General features: G+C 57.3%; 1 protein-coding gene across 18 annotated transcripts in view; it reads left to right on the forward strand.

The window, feature by feature from the left end:
• CDH23 (cadherin related 23) overlaps positions 1–19,033 on the forward strand; it is a 381,002-nt gene that overhangs the window by 213,484 nt on the left and 148,485 nt on the right. For 15 of the 18 annotated variants that reach the window (XR_014018890.1, XM_081267119.1, XM_081267138.1 and 12 more), the window contains 2 exons: positions 16,699–16,848; positions 17,325–17,483. Coding sequence is in view for 16 of the 18 variants with exons in the window: in XM_081267119.1 (XP_081123245.1) it covers positions 16,699–16,848; positions 17,325–17,483 (309 nt within the window). In the remaining 2 variants the exon portion in view is untranslated. Of the gene's footprint in view, positions 1–14,649; positions 14,706–16,698; positions 16,849–17,324; positions 17,484–19,033 lie in introns of those variants that run through there. The other 3 variants (XM_081267135.1, XM_081267141.1, XM_081267143.1) reach the window with 3 other exon arrangements.

Below are 19,033 nucleotides of genomic sequence, written 5' to 3' on the forward strand. Positions count from 1 at the left end.
CTTATCAGTGATGGTAGCTCCCTCTCAGAGCTGTGGGGAAGGAAAATGAGTTCATATTTGTATTTAGAACCGCGTCTGGTCATAAAAAGCATTCTCTGTACGTTGACTATTGGGATTCGTGCCCAGCCTGGGAGACAGGTCTGTTTAACTTGCCTTTGTCAGAGAGAAAGAGGGCTCAGAGAGGTTAAGGGGCTGCCCAAGGTCATACGGCCAAAAGGTGGAGGACTTGACCTTGGACTCTCAGTCCTGCGCCTCTTGCACGTGCCTGTGCCGTGGAGGGTTGATAGCCTCCTTTACAGATGTAGCCCCTTGTTCTCTCCCATCTCAGTTTTCCAAACCGTGTTGATTTTCCCTTCTGCATCTGTGCCGGGGAGAGGCGTCCCAGGGACGGCGTAGTCTTGAGGATGCACACGCAGCTAAGCTCAGGCGGCTCTGCTGGGCCCTTAGGCAAAGAGCCCCCTCTGGAATGAGGCAGGTCATCTCCAGGGATCCGTTGGAAGCAGGGGTTAAGAATCCCAGGGCTTTGGACCCACCGGGCAAACCACTCAAAGATCTGGTGCCCCCAAAGGGGTGGCTCTGCCCATCCCAAGGGCTGGGAGGGAGGGAGAGATTAAAAAAAAAGGGACCTCACCATCGAGGTGAACGGGGACACATCTGCCAGGAGCTCATTCCCGTTTCAGGCAGATGACACCATTAATTTGTTTGAGGGGCATAGGGAAAAAAAGAAAAAAACAAACAAACAGAATTACCCACCTCCCCGAGGAGAAGACAGCACCGGGTAAATAAAAGAAAGCGAATGACGGCAGAAAAGCCGCATCCCAGAACGTGGGGTCCTTTCTGTGGAGTCGGGGGCAGCGATTTCAGGGACGGAGGGGAGACGGCTCTTGTCCTGCTCATCTGAGACTTTATTTCCTCCATCAGTCTCACTTTCCATTTCATGTGTGCTCCAGGCCACGACCTTGTATTTATTTAAATTTATTTTCACATTTGTTCCTGTTAGGGGCTCTGTCCAGGCTGCAGGGGCTCTGTCCAGGCTGCGGGGTCTCTGGGCCCTCACGAGGTGGCCCTGCAGAGGTTGTGATCTTGTTGCAGGCTCCTGCAGGGCCACTCCCAGGCAGTCCAGGGGTTTGTAGGAGGCAGGTAGACCACTGGCCCCTACCCCCACCACAATCACAGGCACCCATGACCCTGGCTGGAGAAGAACCTGCATCTTATTCCCACTAATGTCGGACTGCACTACAACCTGCCCTTTCGTTACGTCACGGGTCTAGACATAAGCAAGCCACCACTGATTATTTTCTTTAATATTACTTTTTAGGTGTAGATGGACACAACACCATGCCTTTATTTTTATGTGGTGCTGAGAATCGAACCGGGTCCCGCCCGCGCTAGGCGAGCGCTCTACCTCTGAGCCACAATCCCAGCTCCCCCCAACACTGATTATATAGCAGAGTTTGTGACTTTGACCCCAAGAGAAATCTCAGGTATTTTCATATCACATGCCCAGGAATCTCAACATGCCATTTACACTCATCACTGTTTGAAATTACAGCAGAGGTCAGACCCGATACTGAACCTCATTGTGTAGCGCTTCCCAAAGCACACCTATCACCACGGCACCTTTTTAAAAGACTTTGATAACTACGTTTCTAAATAATTGGTTGATTTTGTGGTCTCTTTTATGTTATGCAATTAAAAACATTATAAGGCCGGGCGTGGTGGTGCACGCCTGTCATCCCAGTGGCTCAGGAGGCTGAGGCGGGAGGATCACGTGTTCAAAGCCAGCCTCAGCAACTTAGCAAGGCCCTGAGCAACTCAGGGAGACCCTGTCTCTAAATAAAATACAAACAGGGCTGGGGATGTGGCTCAGTGACTGAGTGCCCCTGGGTTCAGTCCCTGGTACCAAAACAAGGAGGGAGGGAGAGAGGGAGGGAGGGAAGGGGAAAAAGAAGCCAAACTCTGGAAGCAGTGAGGAGAGGTGGGGAAGGGGGAGGACAGGCTGGCCGCATGCCGTGGGCAGGATGGCAGTCCACACTTTCTGTGGGTGCACGATCACCCCGTTACCAGGACCTGCTTTCCCCTCCACTTGGCAGATCACTGGGATCTGGCTAGAGATCGCCCCCTGCCCACTGAACCCCTGCAGGGGGAGAAAGGAGGTGGATGGGATGCCCCCGACATCCTGCACCTCTCACCACTTGTGGCTTCACGCGTGAAGACAAGCAGAGGGGACGCAGGGGCGAGGCCCCCCCTCCAGGAGCAGCTGAGCAAGGCGTGCAGCCAAGTGGAGGTCGGGATCCCCCACCCATGCCCAGACCCGGGGCCCATCCTGCCTGCTCTTATTTCTAAAAGGAAGAGCTTCTGGGTGTTCTGTGCCTTCACAAGGGTTATGCGTCCACCCACAGCAATGTCCACCCAAGAAGACTTGCTGCTGCCCACTGAGCGTCCCTCCAGTGGGCAGGGGTCTGTCTGCGGGGCCTCTGCTGCCCACAGCTTCTGCTCACATGTCCAGGGCCCCAGAAAAATATCTGTTGCCTTCAAAGGCAATTGGTTCTGGGCAGGAAGCCACAAGCGCAGGACGCAGCCAGCGCAGGACGCCCCGTCTGCGTGGTGTCCCCTTGATTTCCCCCAGCTGACTTCTCCGGGCCTCTTATTACCATGACGATTATTCTGGCCTTTCTTTCCCCGGTGACATCCCACGGGGTGACTCCTCCCGCAGGCTAAGCTCCAACCCTCCTGAGGACCAGAGCTGTCCTGGGGTAACTGAGACACCCCTTGCTTTAGTCTCCTCTGTAAATGTCATTAGCATGCAGTTGACACCAGGCCCCCAGCCCTGGTGGGGAGCCCACAGTGACAGCGCCTGTCCCTCACCCCTGCCCACCCCACCCTGTGTGGCTCCCAGTCCCACATCCCCTCTGATGACTGGGGTTCTCATCTCTCATGTTGGATTGGGGAGCTGTGCCCTTGCCTGCCCAGGTCTGGTTGTCTGCTTTGTCTGCTTCCCTGTGTGACCCACCTACGCTCCTCAGCAGGACTGGCGCCATCGGAAGTAGCCAGGATCACTTATCCGTGGGTCGAATTCCCTGAACCTAGCAGCTGGTCTTTCTGAAGACAATCCCTGGAGTCAGAAGAGAGCTGGGGCACCTCAGCCTCGTCCCCTCCTTTCTCCACCATCTCTCTGTTGTTGAAGCCCCCTGGTGCCCCCTCCCTATGGATATCGGTGGGCCCAGTTTCACCCCAGAAAGTGATTTCTTCCTGTCGCACCCCCTGCCCCATTCCCTGCCCACCCCCGGCTCTCCCCGACAGCACTAGGTGCTCCTCTTCCGTCCTGACCTGGGGCAAGCACAGCTCCGTGGGCCTCGTGCCCTGGGTCCCCCGACGTGGCAACCACAGGCCGCGACATCCTAGTCATCAAGACAAAGCACAGGTCACGCTGGGCAGCTGTGGGTGCTCCCGAGCCACGCCCAGCTCTGCTTTCTGGGGCTCCTGCCAGCTGTCCCCTGAAAGAGGAGAGTGGGGCAGAGGGGCAGGCGCTCGTGGCAAGGCCCAGCGTCACGGCACGACTCCTCTGTGGAGAGGCTCAGGCAGACCTGCCTTCCCCACGCCAGGCCTCGGTCCCTCCGTCTGTTAAAAAGGAATTCCTTCAAAGAGAGTCGAGAGCAAGGAGGTGTTGACCCCCAGCTGGGTGTCCACCTGCATCCCTGGCAAGAGGGTGCCCGTCATGGAGTCCCCAGATTGGTCCCGACAAGCACCCGTGTCAACAGGCACATGATCTCAGACTCTTTTCACATGAGCAAAACTGGGTTCAGAGAGGGAGCCTTCTATGGAAGGTCACAGAGCATAGCAAAAGATAGCTGAGGGCCATCGAGCACACGGGGTAGCGGGCACCCTGGACAGGGGAGACAGGTGCTCCAGGGACTCTCCCAATGGGTAGGAGATGGGAGTCCATTTACCTCGTTTACTCGTTGAGCACCTACTATGCGCCGGGTGCTGATCTCTGTACCACCCGCCACTGAAGGCCAGGCAGCCCAGCCCCCTGGCAGCCAGTGTTCCAGTGGCGGAGATTAAAGAAACAGACGCACGGGGAGGCAGGCGGTGACCACTGCCAGGGGGAGACAGCGAGCTGGGCTGGGCTCCGGGAGGACTGGCCAGCGGGGAGGGCAGCAGCAGAGACCTCCGCAGCGTGATTACATTGGCCAGAGACCCCCGGTGGTGAGGGTCCGGCCCTGTGGAACTTTCTGGAGAGAAGAACAAATTCATGGATCTGAGGCAGGGTCCTCAGAGAAGGGACAGGAAGCTGGCTGAGTGTAAGAAGCAGGGAGTGACACCATGTGACTGAGGTGCTAGAGGACATGCCATGGAAACAGGCTAGTGCCCGTCAATCACAGGTGGGCAGAACAGGGTGCTTCCACCCAGTGGGATGTCACCCAGCCATAATAGGGTGACACAAAGGCCATGTGCCGTGTGAGTCCATCTGTAGGAAGTGTCCAGAAGGCCAGGTGGTAGGCAGAGAGGGGAATGGTGGTTCAGGGCCCTGGAGGTGCCGGGAGCAGCTGCTTAATGGACACAGGGCTTCCTTTGGGAGCCATGAAAGGCTCAGCAGGGCCCAGTGGATACAGTAGACACCATTTGTTTGCATACTTTAAAGTGCTAAAGAGGGTGACTTTTATGTTATATGAAATTTACCTTAATTGTCTAAAAGGTGCTCTTGCTGCTGGTGACGAGGAGTGAAGTGAAGGGGCCATGACGAGGGTGACTAGGGTGGGTGACTAGGAGTGAAGGAAGGGGCCGGGACGAGGAGGTGACAACCTGGGTTCAGATGGGGCACAGCGGTCCTTGGGTCAGGGAGGTGCTGTGGGGGTGAGCCGTGGTCCCACGCTGCATCTGTCTGGAAGGGACGTTTGCTGGCGGGGCTGGGAGTTCCTCGTGGCTGTCCGGGTACCCGTCGGTGAGGGTGATGGAGTGCGTGGTCAGCTCTCGAGGGTCCTGTTTGACTTGCTTGTCAGCCATCCCGATGGAAGTGCCAGCAGGGCAGGTGGGGTGTGCTGGTAGATGTCCAGGAAGTGGCTCTGGGGTCGGGGACACTGGCTTGTATCGTTTGGTGATCTCTGTAGTGGAAATGCTCCACCATGGTCAACGTCAAGTGACTGACGTGGCGTTGGTGGCTCCCCTAGGCTCTAGAAATGGAGCAGGAGGCTCTGTGTGGGTCCAGGCTGCAGAAATAGAAGCTGCCAGTGTCCGCATCAAGTTTCAAGCTGGCCTCGCTGGTCCCAGGGTCTCGCCCGGGAAAGGGCGTGGCCAGAGCAGAGAGGAAGGGGCTGGGCAGCCCTGGGCACCCCGACGTTTCACCTTAGGGGAGAAGAGGACTGGGGAAAGAGCCGTCCTGAGGGAGGGGATCGCCCGAGAGGCACTGAGGGCAGAATGATTGAGGCATGAAGGGTAGGTGAGCAGGGAGAGGCAGGACTCAGGATGGGGGCCCAGCGGCCCTGACAGCCGTCAATAGCCACAAATTAGCAGCTGCGTCGATGTTTACTTTTCTGTGCGAACAGGATGATGGGTTTTAATCGCCCCCATTAGAGAATGTTCCACCTGCCAATCTGTACTGAGCACGCCCACCAGGCTTCAAAACACAGAATCCCCTGGCCCTTCTCCTGCCCGCCTCCAGAGCCTTCTCTGGCCCCTGCCTGGCTGGGGGTGGGACTGTGCTTAAAGACGCAGACCCCTAGGGTGCAGTGAGGACCCCATGGATCCCAGAGGCATTATGTGAGCAAAAGAAACCAGTCTCAAATGTTTTACTGCTGCCTGATTCTAGAACATTCTCAAAAAGCTTAGGAGCAGAGAACAGAAGATCCGTGGTTGTCAGGGGTTAGGGTGACAGGACAGAGGGCAGAGAGCAAAGGGATAGAACAAGCAGGTTTGGGGGGGGGGCGTGAACTGATCTCTGTCCTGGTTGTGAGGGAAGTGGGTAACCAGAATCTGTCCACGTGTTAAAATTCACAGAATTGAGCTGGGTGCGGTGACGCACGCCCGTGATCCCAGCAGCTCTGGAGGCTGAGGCAGGAGGATGGCAAGTTCAAAGCCAGCCTCAGCAACCTAGAGAGGCCCTACTCAACAAGACCCTGTCTCTAAATAAAATATGAAAAAGGGCTGGGGCTGGGGCTCAGTGGTTGAGTGCTCCTGACTTCAATCCCCAGTAAGCTCCTAGAAATGTATACCAAAATGTCCATCTTGTGGGTTGTTGATTTAAAAAGTAAATTATGATGTATTGAAGATGAAATGAGAGGCAGCCGCGTCAGCAGTCCCCGAGGTGGGCTGTTAGGTCTTGATAGCACCAGGCTCCTCATCATGGTCATAAATCATCAAGCATGTCACAGGCACCCTCTTAGGCAGCCAGCAAGGCAGGCTGGTTGGCCTTGAATCCCACGAGGAGTTTGAACCTAATTCGGGAGGTATTTGGGAGTCACTGATGGTTCTTGAGTGTGAGTGATAGCCTCCGCGCTGTGCCTGAGGTTGATGAGTCTGAACACGTGGAGAATGGGGATAGGGACCCAGGGGAAGGTGGGGAGCACAGATGGGCAGAGACTGGGCCCAGGCCACACTTGACGTGGGGTCTGTGGGAAGGGGGAGCAGGTCGGAGGAGGCTGGGGTTTGGAGTTCTAGCAGTTGGAGGGACAGAAGTTTAAAGGGCAGCTGGGGAGAGGCTAGAAGAGGGGAAGAAGATGTGGGCTGCTCCCACCTGCCACCCCCATGCTGGGCAGCAGTGGCCAGGCCTCCACTGAGATCCTCACCCGAATGACTCCATCCTCCCTGTCCCTGAATCTCATCTTCCCCGTCTCCGCCTCCTCTCCCCTCTCCTGCATCTCCATCTGTATCTTCTGATTTGATTCTCACACCACAGCCACTGTGTGGCCACACACACATCTCCAAATGATGTCCAGTAGGAGGGTCCTGTGCAGGAAGGTAGCCGTGCCCAGGGGCAGCAGAGAGGCCCCTAGGGCTGTCTCCAGGCACGACTACACCTTCACCTGGAGCCTGCACCCTGTCCCAGCCCAGACCCCTCCCTCAGGACATGTGAGGTGCCTTTGTTGGTGGGAAGGGGCAGCTCTCCCTGGCAGAGGGCTAGGAATCGGGGGCTGCGGTCACCCACCAGCCCTTGGCTCCCAGGACACCAGGTTCACAGCCCCTCCTGGCAGTGGGTCTCCATTCTGAACAGCAACCTCAAGAGGACAGTTTGTTAAGGTCACAAGCAGGTCTTCTCAAGATGATGGGCTCACGATTGGAGGATAGTAGTGGGGACACTGGTGTGATTGTCAGCTGGCAGTGCCCCCCCTGGTTTCCATAAGGCGTTGAGATGCCTTTGTCTTGCCGTACATTTTTTTCTCTGTGTGTAAGCAGGGAAATAGCTTCCTCACAGTGGAAAGATGGAGACAGAGCCCTCCAAGTGGGAGACCCAGCTCCCAGCAGGGCACCCTGCCCCTCCCTGCTCTGTCCTGAGGCCCTGGTGAGAGAGCAGAGGGCTGGACACTCACCCTCTGCCTGCAGCAGCCCTGCGCTGCTGGCCACTCATTCTTCCCCAGAAGGGCCGCTCCTGGGTGCAGGAGAATTCTGGGCCTGGGGAAGATGAGGATGCACTTCTTTCCCCCTGCATTGGGGTCTCCCTGCATCTCTGAGAACACTTACATCCCACTTTAGTCCCCCACCAAAATCACAACCAAAACTCGGGTGCAGAGTTTGCCAGTTGGACAGCAGAGGAAGGGACTGAGACCAGGTGTGTGGGGGAGAGCAGGTTGGCAGATTCTGAAACGTGGCCACTGGTGCTGGGAGGCCAGCCCAGGGTTGTGCGACAGAGCCGGAGGGAAGAGACTGTTGAGAGTTCCACACGGGGCCGGAACCTTCCACACAGGATCCTATGCTGGAGGGAGAGGGGGAGGAAGGGGACAAGACTCACTTCCTAGGGATCATGAGGGTGGAGGTCTCGCTGGCTGTCCTTAATTTAAGATCTGGGGACTCATAAATCCTACCTGCTTCCTCTGTCCTTCACACATGAATGACAGCCTGGGAGCCCGTAGCAGCAGGCAGCTCCTTATCTGGGGCTAGGACGGTCCCTGTGGCTCATCCTTTGACCATGACCATGTGGAGCCTTGCCTCCCAGCCAGCCCCCCAAGGCCACAACACTGCACTAAGAGCCCACGGGGCTGAAGGCTTTGAACCCTAAAAGTCCAGGGTAGCCCAAAGATTAGAATGTCACCAGAAATGACTATTGACTTGGTGCACAGAAATGGGGCCAGAATAGCTAGTCTCATCTCTGGAAGTGGACACCGTGAACTTCACCTTATCCCATAGCAGGACCTACGGCCAGCACACAGGACCCACTTGGAGCAAGGCTAAGCAGGGCCTAGTGGTGGCCGTGTGCCCACCGTCACTGGCAAAGGACCAGCACTTTATGTGCACGTCCTGTGAGGGTCAGAGCAGCCTTTGGGGAGCTCACCCATGGGAAACTGGGTGCTCAGAACCCCTTGCTTTCCACCCCTGCACAGCTGGGCAGTTGTGTCAGCTGCCTCTGCTGCACCCCGTAGAGTCGGGGACCACGCTCTCTGATTACCTGTGACTACCTAGGTTTCAGTACTTTAATACCCACATCTAGGATGCTCTGAACCAGGTAAACCTGGAATTCAGAAGAGAAAGAGTAGGGCTGACCCACTCCCCGGTGACATGGGCTTTGCGGGGTCCCTGGAATTGGACTCTGCTCAGGAGCAGGAGGGCAGGAGGAGGGAGCACAGGAGGCGACAAGGTGTGAGGAGTGGCTGGATTTGGAAGATTTGTGAGATTCCCACAGTGCACTGGGGCGAAGGGCTGCAAATTAGGGAAAACTGAATTCAAAAACACCTGTCCTCGTTGGCTTAATGCAGATACCCAGCGCACATCCAAATTCATCTCCCAGAGGAGCTGGGGCCGGCTGGGGGGCGGAACGTGATGATCCCGCCAGGGGAGGGAGGGAAGGTGTGCGGAGCAGGTGAGGAGCACCTGCCCGCCGGAGCCTCCTCCGCACACGGATGATACACACGTCTGTGATGAAAATGACGGCTCTCCAGCGCTCTTCCTCCAAGTGCCAGCTGCCAATCGGATTGAATTAGATTTCACAGGGGGTTTTGCAATACATGGAATTCACCAGCAAATTACTCTTAAAGAGGGAAAATCAATCATTTGGAGCAGAGATAAGCTGAAGGCAGGGCAGCTGGGATTGATCCTGGCTGTGCAGGTGTGTGTGGAATTCCACAGATAACCTGGGAAGCTAGGGTGGGGGCCGGCGAGAGCGGCAAGGGGGGGGGCAGAGGAGGGCTGGAGGGGGGAAGGGGGAAGAGGAAGACAGGAAGAACAGCCAAAGGGAGGGGAAGAGGAGGGACAGAAGGAGTGCCCAGGTGGGAAGGTGTCCTGGTCCCTCTGGGCTGCTATCACCAATTGTTGTAACTGGGTGACTCGTAAACACAGACACTTATTTCTCTCATTCTGGAAGCTGGGAAAGATCCGCACGCTGCCAGATTCAGTGCCTGGTGAGAACTGGCTTCCTGTTTCCCAGATGACCATCTAACTGTGTGTCCCCACGTGGCAGAAGGGGCAAGGGTCACTCTGGGGTCTCTCTAAGGGCCTCAGTCCCATTCATGAGGGCTCTGCCTTCACCACATCACCTCCCATGTACCACCCAGCCTGGGGCGCTCATTCTTGACCAAAATTTTGCAGTGTACCCACAATAGCCCATCAGGAAGACTTCTCTCCTCCCATTTTGCAGATGAGGAACTTGAGGCTCAAGGAGATAAAATCCTGTGTGCAAACACAGAGCTGAAGGAGGGAGCACCTGAATCTAGACTCAGGTCTGGCTCCAGGGTTTGTGCTCTAACCACCACTGAAGTCCAGGGCCTCGCACCCTGGAATCTTAGTCACAGGGCTCTTCCTGGCAGGTTTGAGTTCTGGACAGGATTTCTGCGAAGGGCGCACTAATTCTGGAGGCCCGTCTCTGCATTCCAGCTCCCTAGCCCCACTTCCTGCTGGGGCTCACCCTGCCACCACCCAGACACCACCCACAGGTACCCCGGGAGCTCACCAGGTCCCCGGGACTCTCCATCCTGCTCACAGCAGCCCCAGCCCCATCACCCCAACATAAAGACAGCCCTGGTCCTCACCTTCCCCCGTCCACCCTGTGTTCACATAACCCTAGGCCTTTCTTTTCTGTTGAAAGGAATAAAAGTCCCCCCAGGGGCACACTGTAGTTCCCTAGGTGGGGTGAGGGTCCCCTCGTACTTGGTACTTGAGGTGCAAAGGAGAGCACACACAGCAGCCCTGCCTTCAGGGACTCTCCTTTCTTAGGCCAAAAAACACAATTCAGAGAAAATGTTGGAACAAAGGTAGCACTGCTTCATTTCATCCTGGGGAGGGGGTGGCTTCCCTCTGCCCTTTCACAGATGAAGAAACTGAAGATCTAGGAGCAACATGAGTTACCCAAGGTCACAGAGCTGGAAGGGATGGAGCCCAATCCTCAGCTTTGAATCCTGCTCTTTCCTGCATCCCACCACTGAGCCACTGGCCCAGGTCCCACACTAACTGGCAGCAGAGAGCAGGGCCAACGGGTGTCACCACAGCAGGGTGGAGCCTGGGGAAGTGGAGAGCCAGGCAAGGGCAGGTTTCATGTCCAGTGTGGGGGAGCCTGGAGCACCGGTCAGTCCTTCCTCCCTTTGGGGGACCAGGTTGTCTGCAGAGAGAAACGCAGGTGCCAAGCTGGGGGGGGCCCAGCTCCAGCTGGGGTGGGGCACCCATAGCGGGGGACCAGCCCAAATCCACCTCAGGACAGAAAAGGCTGGGTATGACCGTGGTTAGACCATGGAACTGCTCCTTGTCCCGGGATGCCGGGAGCGTTCTGCAAGCTAAGGTGTGTAGAGGGCCCAGCACGCGCTGGACTCCCTGCACAGAGCTGGAAAACGCGCCTAGTACACGCCGCTCTGCGCCCTAGTTCAATCCGGGCACCAAAGAAAAGCTGAGAACACTGAGCCTGGGGGCCCGTCACCACCTCTGGTAGTCACAAGGTGCCGGCGCAGGAGGGATCGTTCTGGGCAGGGGCAGCGTCTGCTCCGACCGCCAAGGCCAAGGCCAAGTCTGCCTCCCGGGCGCGAGGCGGCAGCCCCTTCTGTCGGGCGGCTGATAAGGCGCTGCCCTCCGCGGGGGGCGGGAAGGCTGCCGCCACCAGGAGCCACGGGGCAGGACTGCGGGAGCCAGGAGTGATTTCACGTGCGCGTCCCCCGCCCAACAAATAAATAAAGCTGAGCCCGGCGACGCCTCCCCGCGGGCGGCCCGGCTCCCAGCCCGCTGCAGCTCAGCTTGGGGACCCGCGGCGGCCGCCAATCAGCCTTCTCATCACCTCGCCCAGCTGGAGGAGAATTTAATCCAGCAGGCTCCTCTCCACACACACTGGGGCTCCTTTTGATGTCCTCTTTATCTCCCTTTCCAATAAAATTGCCCCTCAAGAGCTCCAAGAGCACCCCCTGCCTCCCACCCCAGGTCGGCAGCCCTCCCCCCCCCCAAGTGGCAGGACAAGGGCACGGAGGAGGCTGGGCGGGGCTGGGAGGAGCGGTGCTCTCTCTGCTGGGAGCTTGGCCTCAGCTCCCTAAGCTTGGCTGGGCCCCACCCCTGGGCCTTGTTCAGGGGGGGGGGGAGACATAGGTGCTCTCCTTGCCTTCAGGGCTGGTAAAGAAGAGCTGAGATTCAGGCAGGAGGCTTGAGGGTCCCCTCTCTGGCCCCAGCTTCCTTCTCCTAAAAGGGGTGGAAGGATGCGGATGCCACCAGGCCAGGTGAGGATTCTGTCTCTGTGTGGCAGAGTGGGAGGTGACAGATGGAAGCTGTTGCGGTAAGTCGCCCAGCCCAGGGCTCTGTTATAGGGGATTTGCACCAACTCAGCCCGAGAGTATCTCCCTGTCACACACCCCTGCCACAGGGCTGACAGTCACAAGTCCCAGCAGGAAATCATCCACTGTGCATGTTCTAAAAGGGGCAGGTTGAGCATTTAAAGGGACTGGCCAGAAAGTGACCCTGGGGATCTCAGGACAGCAGCACATGGGGTCCACACAACTGCTGTGTCAGGCCTGAGTGAAATTCTAGTCCCTGGAACAGATCAGGGAGGAGGAAGGAGGCCTAGCTCCCAGACCTACAGAGCTCCCCTAAAGGGGCCAGGGCTCTCCCCCCTGGGGCCCCTGCCTCACCAAAGCACTTACACCAGGGGCTTCACCTGGGCCTGCACTGGGCCCATTCTGTCCACCAGAGGACTCTTCAATGACCTCAGTGATCAGACAGCCCCGCCCCCCCCATGTGATTCCAGGACCACACCTCGCAGGTGGATTTTCCTCAGTGCTTCTTCCCTGGCCACCCCAAGGGCTGTCACACATGAGGCCTCCTGTAGGCGCCTCTCATCAGACCGCTGGGCCCCACCCCAGAATTTCAGTAGACCTGGGTTTGGCCCCCAAATCTGCATTTCTAACCAGCACCCAGTGGCACTGTTGTCCTGTTCCAGTGTCACACCTGGAAGACACTCTCTGCCCTGGCCCTCTCCTCCTCCCATGCAGGTCTCAGTGAACAACCTGAACTGCGGGGCAGAACCCTCAGGCCTGGTGTCCACCTCTCCTCAGCCTGGTTTCCTCGGGTGACCTCTCTGTGCCTCTGCCTTGCTGGCCTCTCCCACCCGCAATGGTGGCTCAGTGTTCCTCTGCTGCACTGAGGTCTTCCCAGCCCTGGCTGTGTGACGCGGCTCCCTGGGGAGTGCCCCAAAGTGCAGCCAGCAGGCCCCACCCTGGGAGAGTCTGACCAGTGGCTCTCTTTTTAGATGAATTCACATCAGAATTGCCTGAAGAGAGTGAGGAGGGCAGCCCCGATGTGACTCACACATGGCTGCCAAGGTCACCCGTGTGCCCCAGTATTCCCCTGCTCCAGAGGGTAGAGTAGCTCCCGGCTGCTCCTGTATACAGTGCTCAAATCCTCAGCACGTTGCACCTGCAAGACCCACTGAGGCCTGAGGATTCCGTGTTTAAAGCCACTTCCTCCATCTGGAATCCCTTTTCTGTTAGTTTAAAAGTTTAAAAAAAAAAAAGCATTTTCCTTTCTTCCTAAGACCAGTTCAGTTCTGGGCAGCCTCCCCTACAATTTGGCCTGGAGTGCTGTTTTCCTACTTCCGTTTGCCCTGGTGACTAATATTGCTGACTGCCTGACCGTGCATCCCACGCCACGCACCCCCACTGCACAGGAGAATGCCCACATCAGGCCACCAAGCCTCCCTCTGTCCTACGATCTCTCAAGTTTCCCTACCTGGGCCCTCTGCAAACAGTAATATATTTGTTGCAGAGTACGCAGGCCTGGCATCTGGGCCTGGGCTCTGATCCCCCCACTTTGCAACCAATCCCTGTGCCCACCTTGGACAACTTCTCTGAACTTAATTTCCACAGGAGGGACCCTTGGGAAGAGGATCACACAGGGCAGCCCAAGAGTTGCTGAAACCCGATCCCTGAGCACCTACTGTGTGACAGGGTCTAAGGTGGATTTACACTGTATGAGGTGGTGATATATGGCCTCAAGGGGTTCCTGTCATTCAAGAATAACCACAGAGGGGACTGAACATGTGAGAGAAGCACTTTGCAGCCATTAAGAGAAATGAGGCAGATCTTTGGTTCTTTGGTATTTGGGGAGGGAGGGTTACTGGGAATGGAACCTGGGGTGCTTAACCACTGAGCCACATCCCCAGCCCTTTTAATTTTTCATTTTGAGACAGGGTCTCACTAAGTTGCTCAGGACCTCACTGAATTGCCAACGCTGGCTTTGAACTTGCAATCCTCCTGCCTCAGCCTCAGTAGTTGCTGGGATTACAGGAGTGCACCACGGTACCTGGCAATATCTGGTACTTTTAAAGTGTTTGGACGGGGCCTGGCAGTAGGTGTGCAATACGTGTGTGCTTAGGTGGCTGCTGTCCTCGTCAGCAGTGCTGTTCCTAGTTAGGGAGCAGTCACCAAGACGTAGTTTTAAATGAAAAACTTGGACCCAGAGTGTATGTACAGTGTGCGACTGTGTCGGGGTGGGGACAGCTTGGGTCTCTGCCGCTGTCTGTAGATCGTGCCTCTCACAGGGTGGATTTCCTGGTCTGGTGTTCACCACTGGAGAAGGCTCTCGAGGGGCAAGGCGGGAGGGAGACACAAAGTGTGTGCTCCTCACACTGTTGAGTTATTGAGAGATTTCCCGTGTCCCTGCTTATCATGTCTCTGACATTTTTTATGCTAAGAAAATAAAAATATGGCTGTGTCTGGGGCTGCTTCCTGCAGGGGCTTTATCCAGGCTCATGGGAGCAGGACCGAGGGGACAATGGATGGGGCAGAGATCAGCCTCCTCTGACCTCAACATCCTTCCTGCCCTGTCCCCTCCTCCTGGGTCCACCCTTGACCCTCCTCTGCTCCTCTCCCCCGTGTACCCCTCCTGGGGACCCCAAATCTGTGGCCCACCGAGGCCCCGGGAGGCAGCTCCTGGGGAGCTGGGTGTGCCCTGGGGTCCTCTTGGCCCCTCGCCTTGACCCAAGATTCACCATCTCTTTTCTCTGGTTCCTTCCTCTCTACACCCTTGGGCTCCTCTCCGGCTCCTTCTTCCTGTCTCCATGCCCTTGACTGACCGACTCCCCCTAACAGAACTTGGTAAGTGAGTCTCCCTGGCAGGGCTGGGCTGGTGGTCCTGGTGGGCCACCCACCACGCAAGGGACGTTTCTTTATGCACAGACTGTGCCCACCCCACATGGTCAAGGGGCCAAGGTTCAGGGAGGGAGAAGTGCTGTGTCACCTGTCTAGAGTGGTCACACTCCATGGCTTTTGGCTATTAGTGCCCCTTCAGGGATTTAATTGTCCCCTCCCCCTGACCAGATGGATTCCACACCAGAGAGATATGAAAATTCTGTCACCCAATAGGCCCAGAGGAGCATAGCCCCACAGTCCCCAGGGAGCCACCCTGGGCTGGGGTCTCTGGAGGCCCCGCTACTGCCTGTTTGCCAGGATCGGCTCCCGCCTCCCACTCAAAATACCTGTGCCAGCAACGGCCTGCTCTTGGGCTCCTCCCGCCCCTGGGCTCCTGTCCCTGGCCTTGTGTTGCCAGGTTGGTAGAATGGAAAGAACTCAAGAGACCCGGGGTGGATAGCAACATGTTTTGTTCCCCAAAAGCACTAAACCCGTGGAGCAGCTCTGGGGCTCCGAATCTTGCCAACTCTCTGGCTCCTGGAGGCTGTCATATTCTGTCCCATCTCCCTGTCCTGAATGGGAGGGACCAGCCTTGCATGGGAAGGCTTCCGGGGCCAGCGTGCCTGGCTGCCCCTCTCACCAGGAACAGGTTCCCCGACAGAGCCCCTTTGCATCCCCTGGGTTCCCAAGAAGAGGGGCCATGTGCCCTTGGCCACACTGGGCTGGGGAGGGAGGTCAACAGGAGAAATGAGAGGTCAAGCCCCTGGCAAGGGAGCCCAGGTGAGTGATCCACTGGCATCAGCACCAAGGGCCAGGTGGAGGCTACTGACTGGCTGTGCACCTCAGCCCCCAGCCAGCGTGGAGGGGAGTTTGGGGTGATCTCCCCCAGGGAGGCAGGAGAAAGCACGTGCATCTCTTTTTGTGAGCAGCCAGGCTCCAGGGGGTTGGTAGGCCACATCGCTCACCTTCAGCAATGGCTTTTCCTCCTAAGCTGGGGACTTGAGTAACATGGAGATGTCACATCCCAACAGTTTTGCATTAGAATAAATCAGGTATCAGATGGTGATTTTTTTTTTTTTTTTGGCACCAGGATTGAACCCAGGGGTGCTTAACCATTGAGCCCCCTCCCCAGCCTTTTTTGTATTTTATTTAGAGGCAGGGTCTTGCTGAGCTGTTCAGGGCCTTGCTAAGTTGCTGAGGCTGGCTTTGAACTTGCGATCCTCCTGCCTCAGCCTCCCGAGCTGCTGGGATTAGAGGCATGTGCCACAGCACCCGGCTCATATGAGGGTTTTTTGAGCTGTAGCTCTACTTAGAACTTCCAGAAACCCTGAGCAAGTGAGGCACCCAGTGCATCCCCAAAGTGATGGACTTGGGATGCTGGACACAGCAGAGCCTTGTGGGTGTGGCTGCATTCACCCAGTCCGAGATGGTGCATGGGGCACGTGGTGGTGCACTCTGCCACCCAGGCTCTGGGTCACCTCCCTGTCATCGGTAAGCAAACGGGGGTTCTCCCTGATGGACACATCCCATAGGAGAAGCTGCGGGCTGCCTTGTCCCTCCTGTCCTCTCCTGTCCCAGCCTGTCATGGCTCCTCTTCCCTCCACCCCTCTGCCTTCTTCTCATTTCCCTCCGTTCCTTGCTGGCCTCTTTCCCCCGAGTTGGGGTCTCTGGGGCAGAGAAAGGGAACAGGAATAGGAACCCGAGCCCGGGAAGGGACCCTGAGGGCATTGGACAGAGGGGCCAGAGGAGACTCCCTGAGGCCCAGACAGGGGCAGGAGGTGGGGTCCAGGAGCTGGGTCAGCGTCACCCCAGGGAGACCAGAACCTCTGTGGGTGGGGCAGGCCAGCCCTGTCCGGCTCAGCTGGCCCCCCAGGCCCTCTGCACCTGCACTCAGGCTCTGGGCCTTGGCCTCCGTGTCCTCTCTGAACTTCTGACTAGCTCTTGTCCACTCCCGCCCCAGGGCCTGAACAGCATGTTCGAGGTGTACCTGGTGGGGAACAACTCCCACCACTTCATCATCTCCCCAACCTCCGTCCAAGGGAAGGCGGACATCCGCATCCGGGTGGCCATCCCCCTCGACTACGAGACCGTGGACCGCTACGACTTTGATGTAAGGCCACCTCCTCGGGCCCAGTGGGGGGTCTTCAGGGGAGACATGGTAGAGGGATACCACTACCCCTTTAAATCCCACCTCCCACCTCCCCCACCTTCCCTGGGGCTCGAACCCAGGAGCCCACTGAGAGGCAGCGCTGGAGTGAGCCTCCTCTTCGCAAGGAGGACAAGCCCGTGTCCGGACATTGGGTGGGGATTCATCATGCCCCCCTGAAGCCTCCAAAGCATGCCCCAAGAGTCTCTGTGGGCCACCTCCTCTCTGCCCAGCCCCCCGACCCTCCCCCAGAGCAGAATCAGTGGCCACCCCGGCCCTGTGACAATGATGGAGGGCCTTATAGCAGCACACAGGTGGTGGGCAGTGACTCCAGCCAGTGCTGGCACCAGCCAAGGAACCGGGGGGCCTTTTAGTCGGGGTGGGAGGGACAAGAGTTCTGAGAACATCTGGGAGCTTACCATCCCCGCTCTGCTCCCCAGCTCTTTGCCAATGAGAGTGTGCCCGACCACGTGGGCTACGCCAAGGTGAAGATCACCCTCATCAACGAGAATGACAACCGGCCCATCTTCAGCCAGCCACTGTACAATGTCAGCCTGTATGAGAATGTCACCGTGGGGACCTCTGTGCTGACAGTCCTGGTGAGTCCCCTGCGGGGCCACTGAGTTCCTATGACAGGCCATGGAGGCAGCCAGAGGTACTCCCGAGGACCCTGGGCACTCAGGGAAGCAGATGCCCCCAACTGCCAAGTGCTGTGAATGGAGGGGCCTGGACTCTCCACAATGGGGCTTCCTTGGCCAGGGCTGCAGCAAGGGAAAGGGACCAGCCTGGAGCAGCCAGAGATCGGGCCAGGGATCCTTTGGCTTCCTTGCTTTTCCCTAAGAGGGGCTAGTTCTGGGTGCTCGGGGGGAACCTTGGAAGCCCCCTCTGATGGGGGGAACAAGTGCCTCTCTAAGGAGGGCAGCCTCCCCTATCTGAGCACAGAGGGGTCCTTCTAAGTACCTGGGCATCTCTGGTTGCTCTTGTCTGGGACTAGCCCTTTAATAAGGGGCACCTCAGTGTCATTTATATCGGTTAATACTCTTGGTTGCAAGGTGAAGAAATCCTTAAGTGTTCAAGCAAAAAAAAAAAAAAAGATTGGCTCACATAACTTGAAGGTATAAGTGATTTCAGGCATGGCTGCATCCAGGCACTCAATTGAGCAGGAGCCTGTCTTAGGTGCCAGCTTCTGCTTTTGTATTGGCTGAGTTGGGCACCAGCACCTGCAGGTTTAGCTCTTACGGGTTCATCAATCCTCGTGGGGAGAAACTTCTTTTTCCAGTAATTCCAGCCCAAATCCCAGAATTGATTCTTCGTTTGTGGGCTTTTGGCAACAATCCTCCGGATTCTGAAACGCCAGGGATGGGTCGTACTCCCCCTAGTGGAGCTAGGGGCTGGGGTTCCTGATGATATGGGCTGAAAACGGAGAAGGGGTGTCTATTATTAAAAGAAACGGGTTTGGATGCTGAGTACAGTTGCCACACAACTCAGGGTCGTGCCCATAGTAGGTGCTCAGGAAATGTCGAGGCGCTTACCTCGCTGCAGCCCCCTTCCCAGCCACCTGATGCCCCCCACAGTCCTTGCTGCTGTTTCTCGCTGGGAGCTGACATTGCCAGCCGCCCCACTCCCCGCGGTCTGAAGTGTGTTTACTCTGCAGACAGATGGTAGGAAACCGCACTGAGCCCCCGGCCCTTCCCATCTGACAGTTATTAATATTTCAAACAGATGTTTGGCTAGTCAGGCCGGCAGATGTAAACAGTGTGTCAGCTGCGGCTGCTCTTTCCCCCCTGCTTCCCCGCCTGCGCCTCCCTCGGTTTTCACCCGTGTCCTCAGCAGAACGTCACCTGTGCCCGAGGCCCCCGGACCATCCTCTGGCCTTTCAGGATGGCCTGAGAGCAAGCACCAGAGGCTCCATTCTCTTGGACCCCTGGACCCAAAAGGAAGTGTCTGTGGCCTCCTGTCCACCCTCCAATGTCAGGGGGAAGGGCACCGAGCAGCCCGTGTGTTAGGGGCCTGGCCAGGGGCAGAGGCTGCCCCCCTGTAGGTCAGGAGCCTGTGGCCAGGTGTCCTGGTGTGGGATCCAGGCTTGGAGCGTGTCCAGGATTCCTTCCTGGGATTCTTGCTGGGGATGGAGTCGTTGTTTGGGGGGCCG

The sequence above is a fragment of the Spermophilus citellus genome (assembly GCF_964194105.1).
Source record: "Spermophilus citellus genome assembly, chromosome: 15".
Lineage (NCBI taxonomy): Eukaryota > Metazoa > Chordata > Mammalia > Rodentia > Sciuridae > Spermophilus > Spermophilus citellus.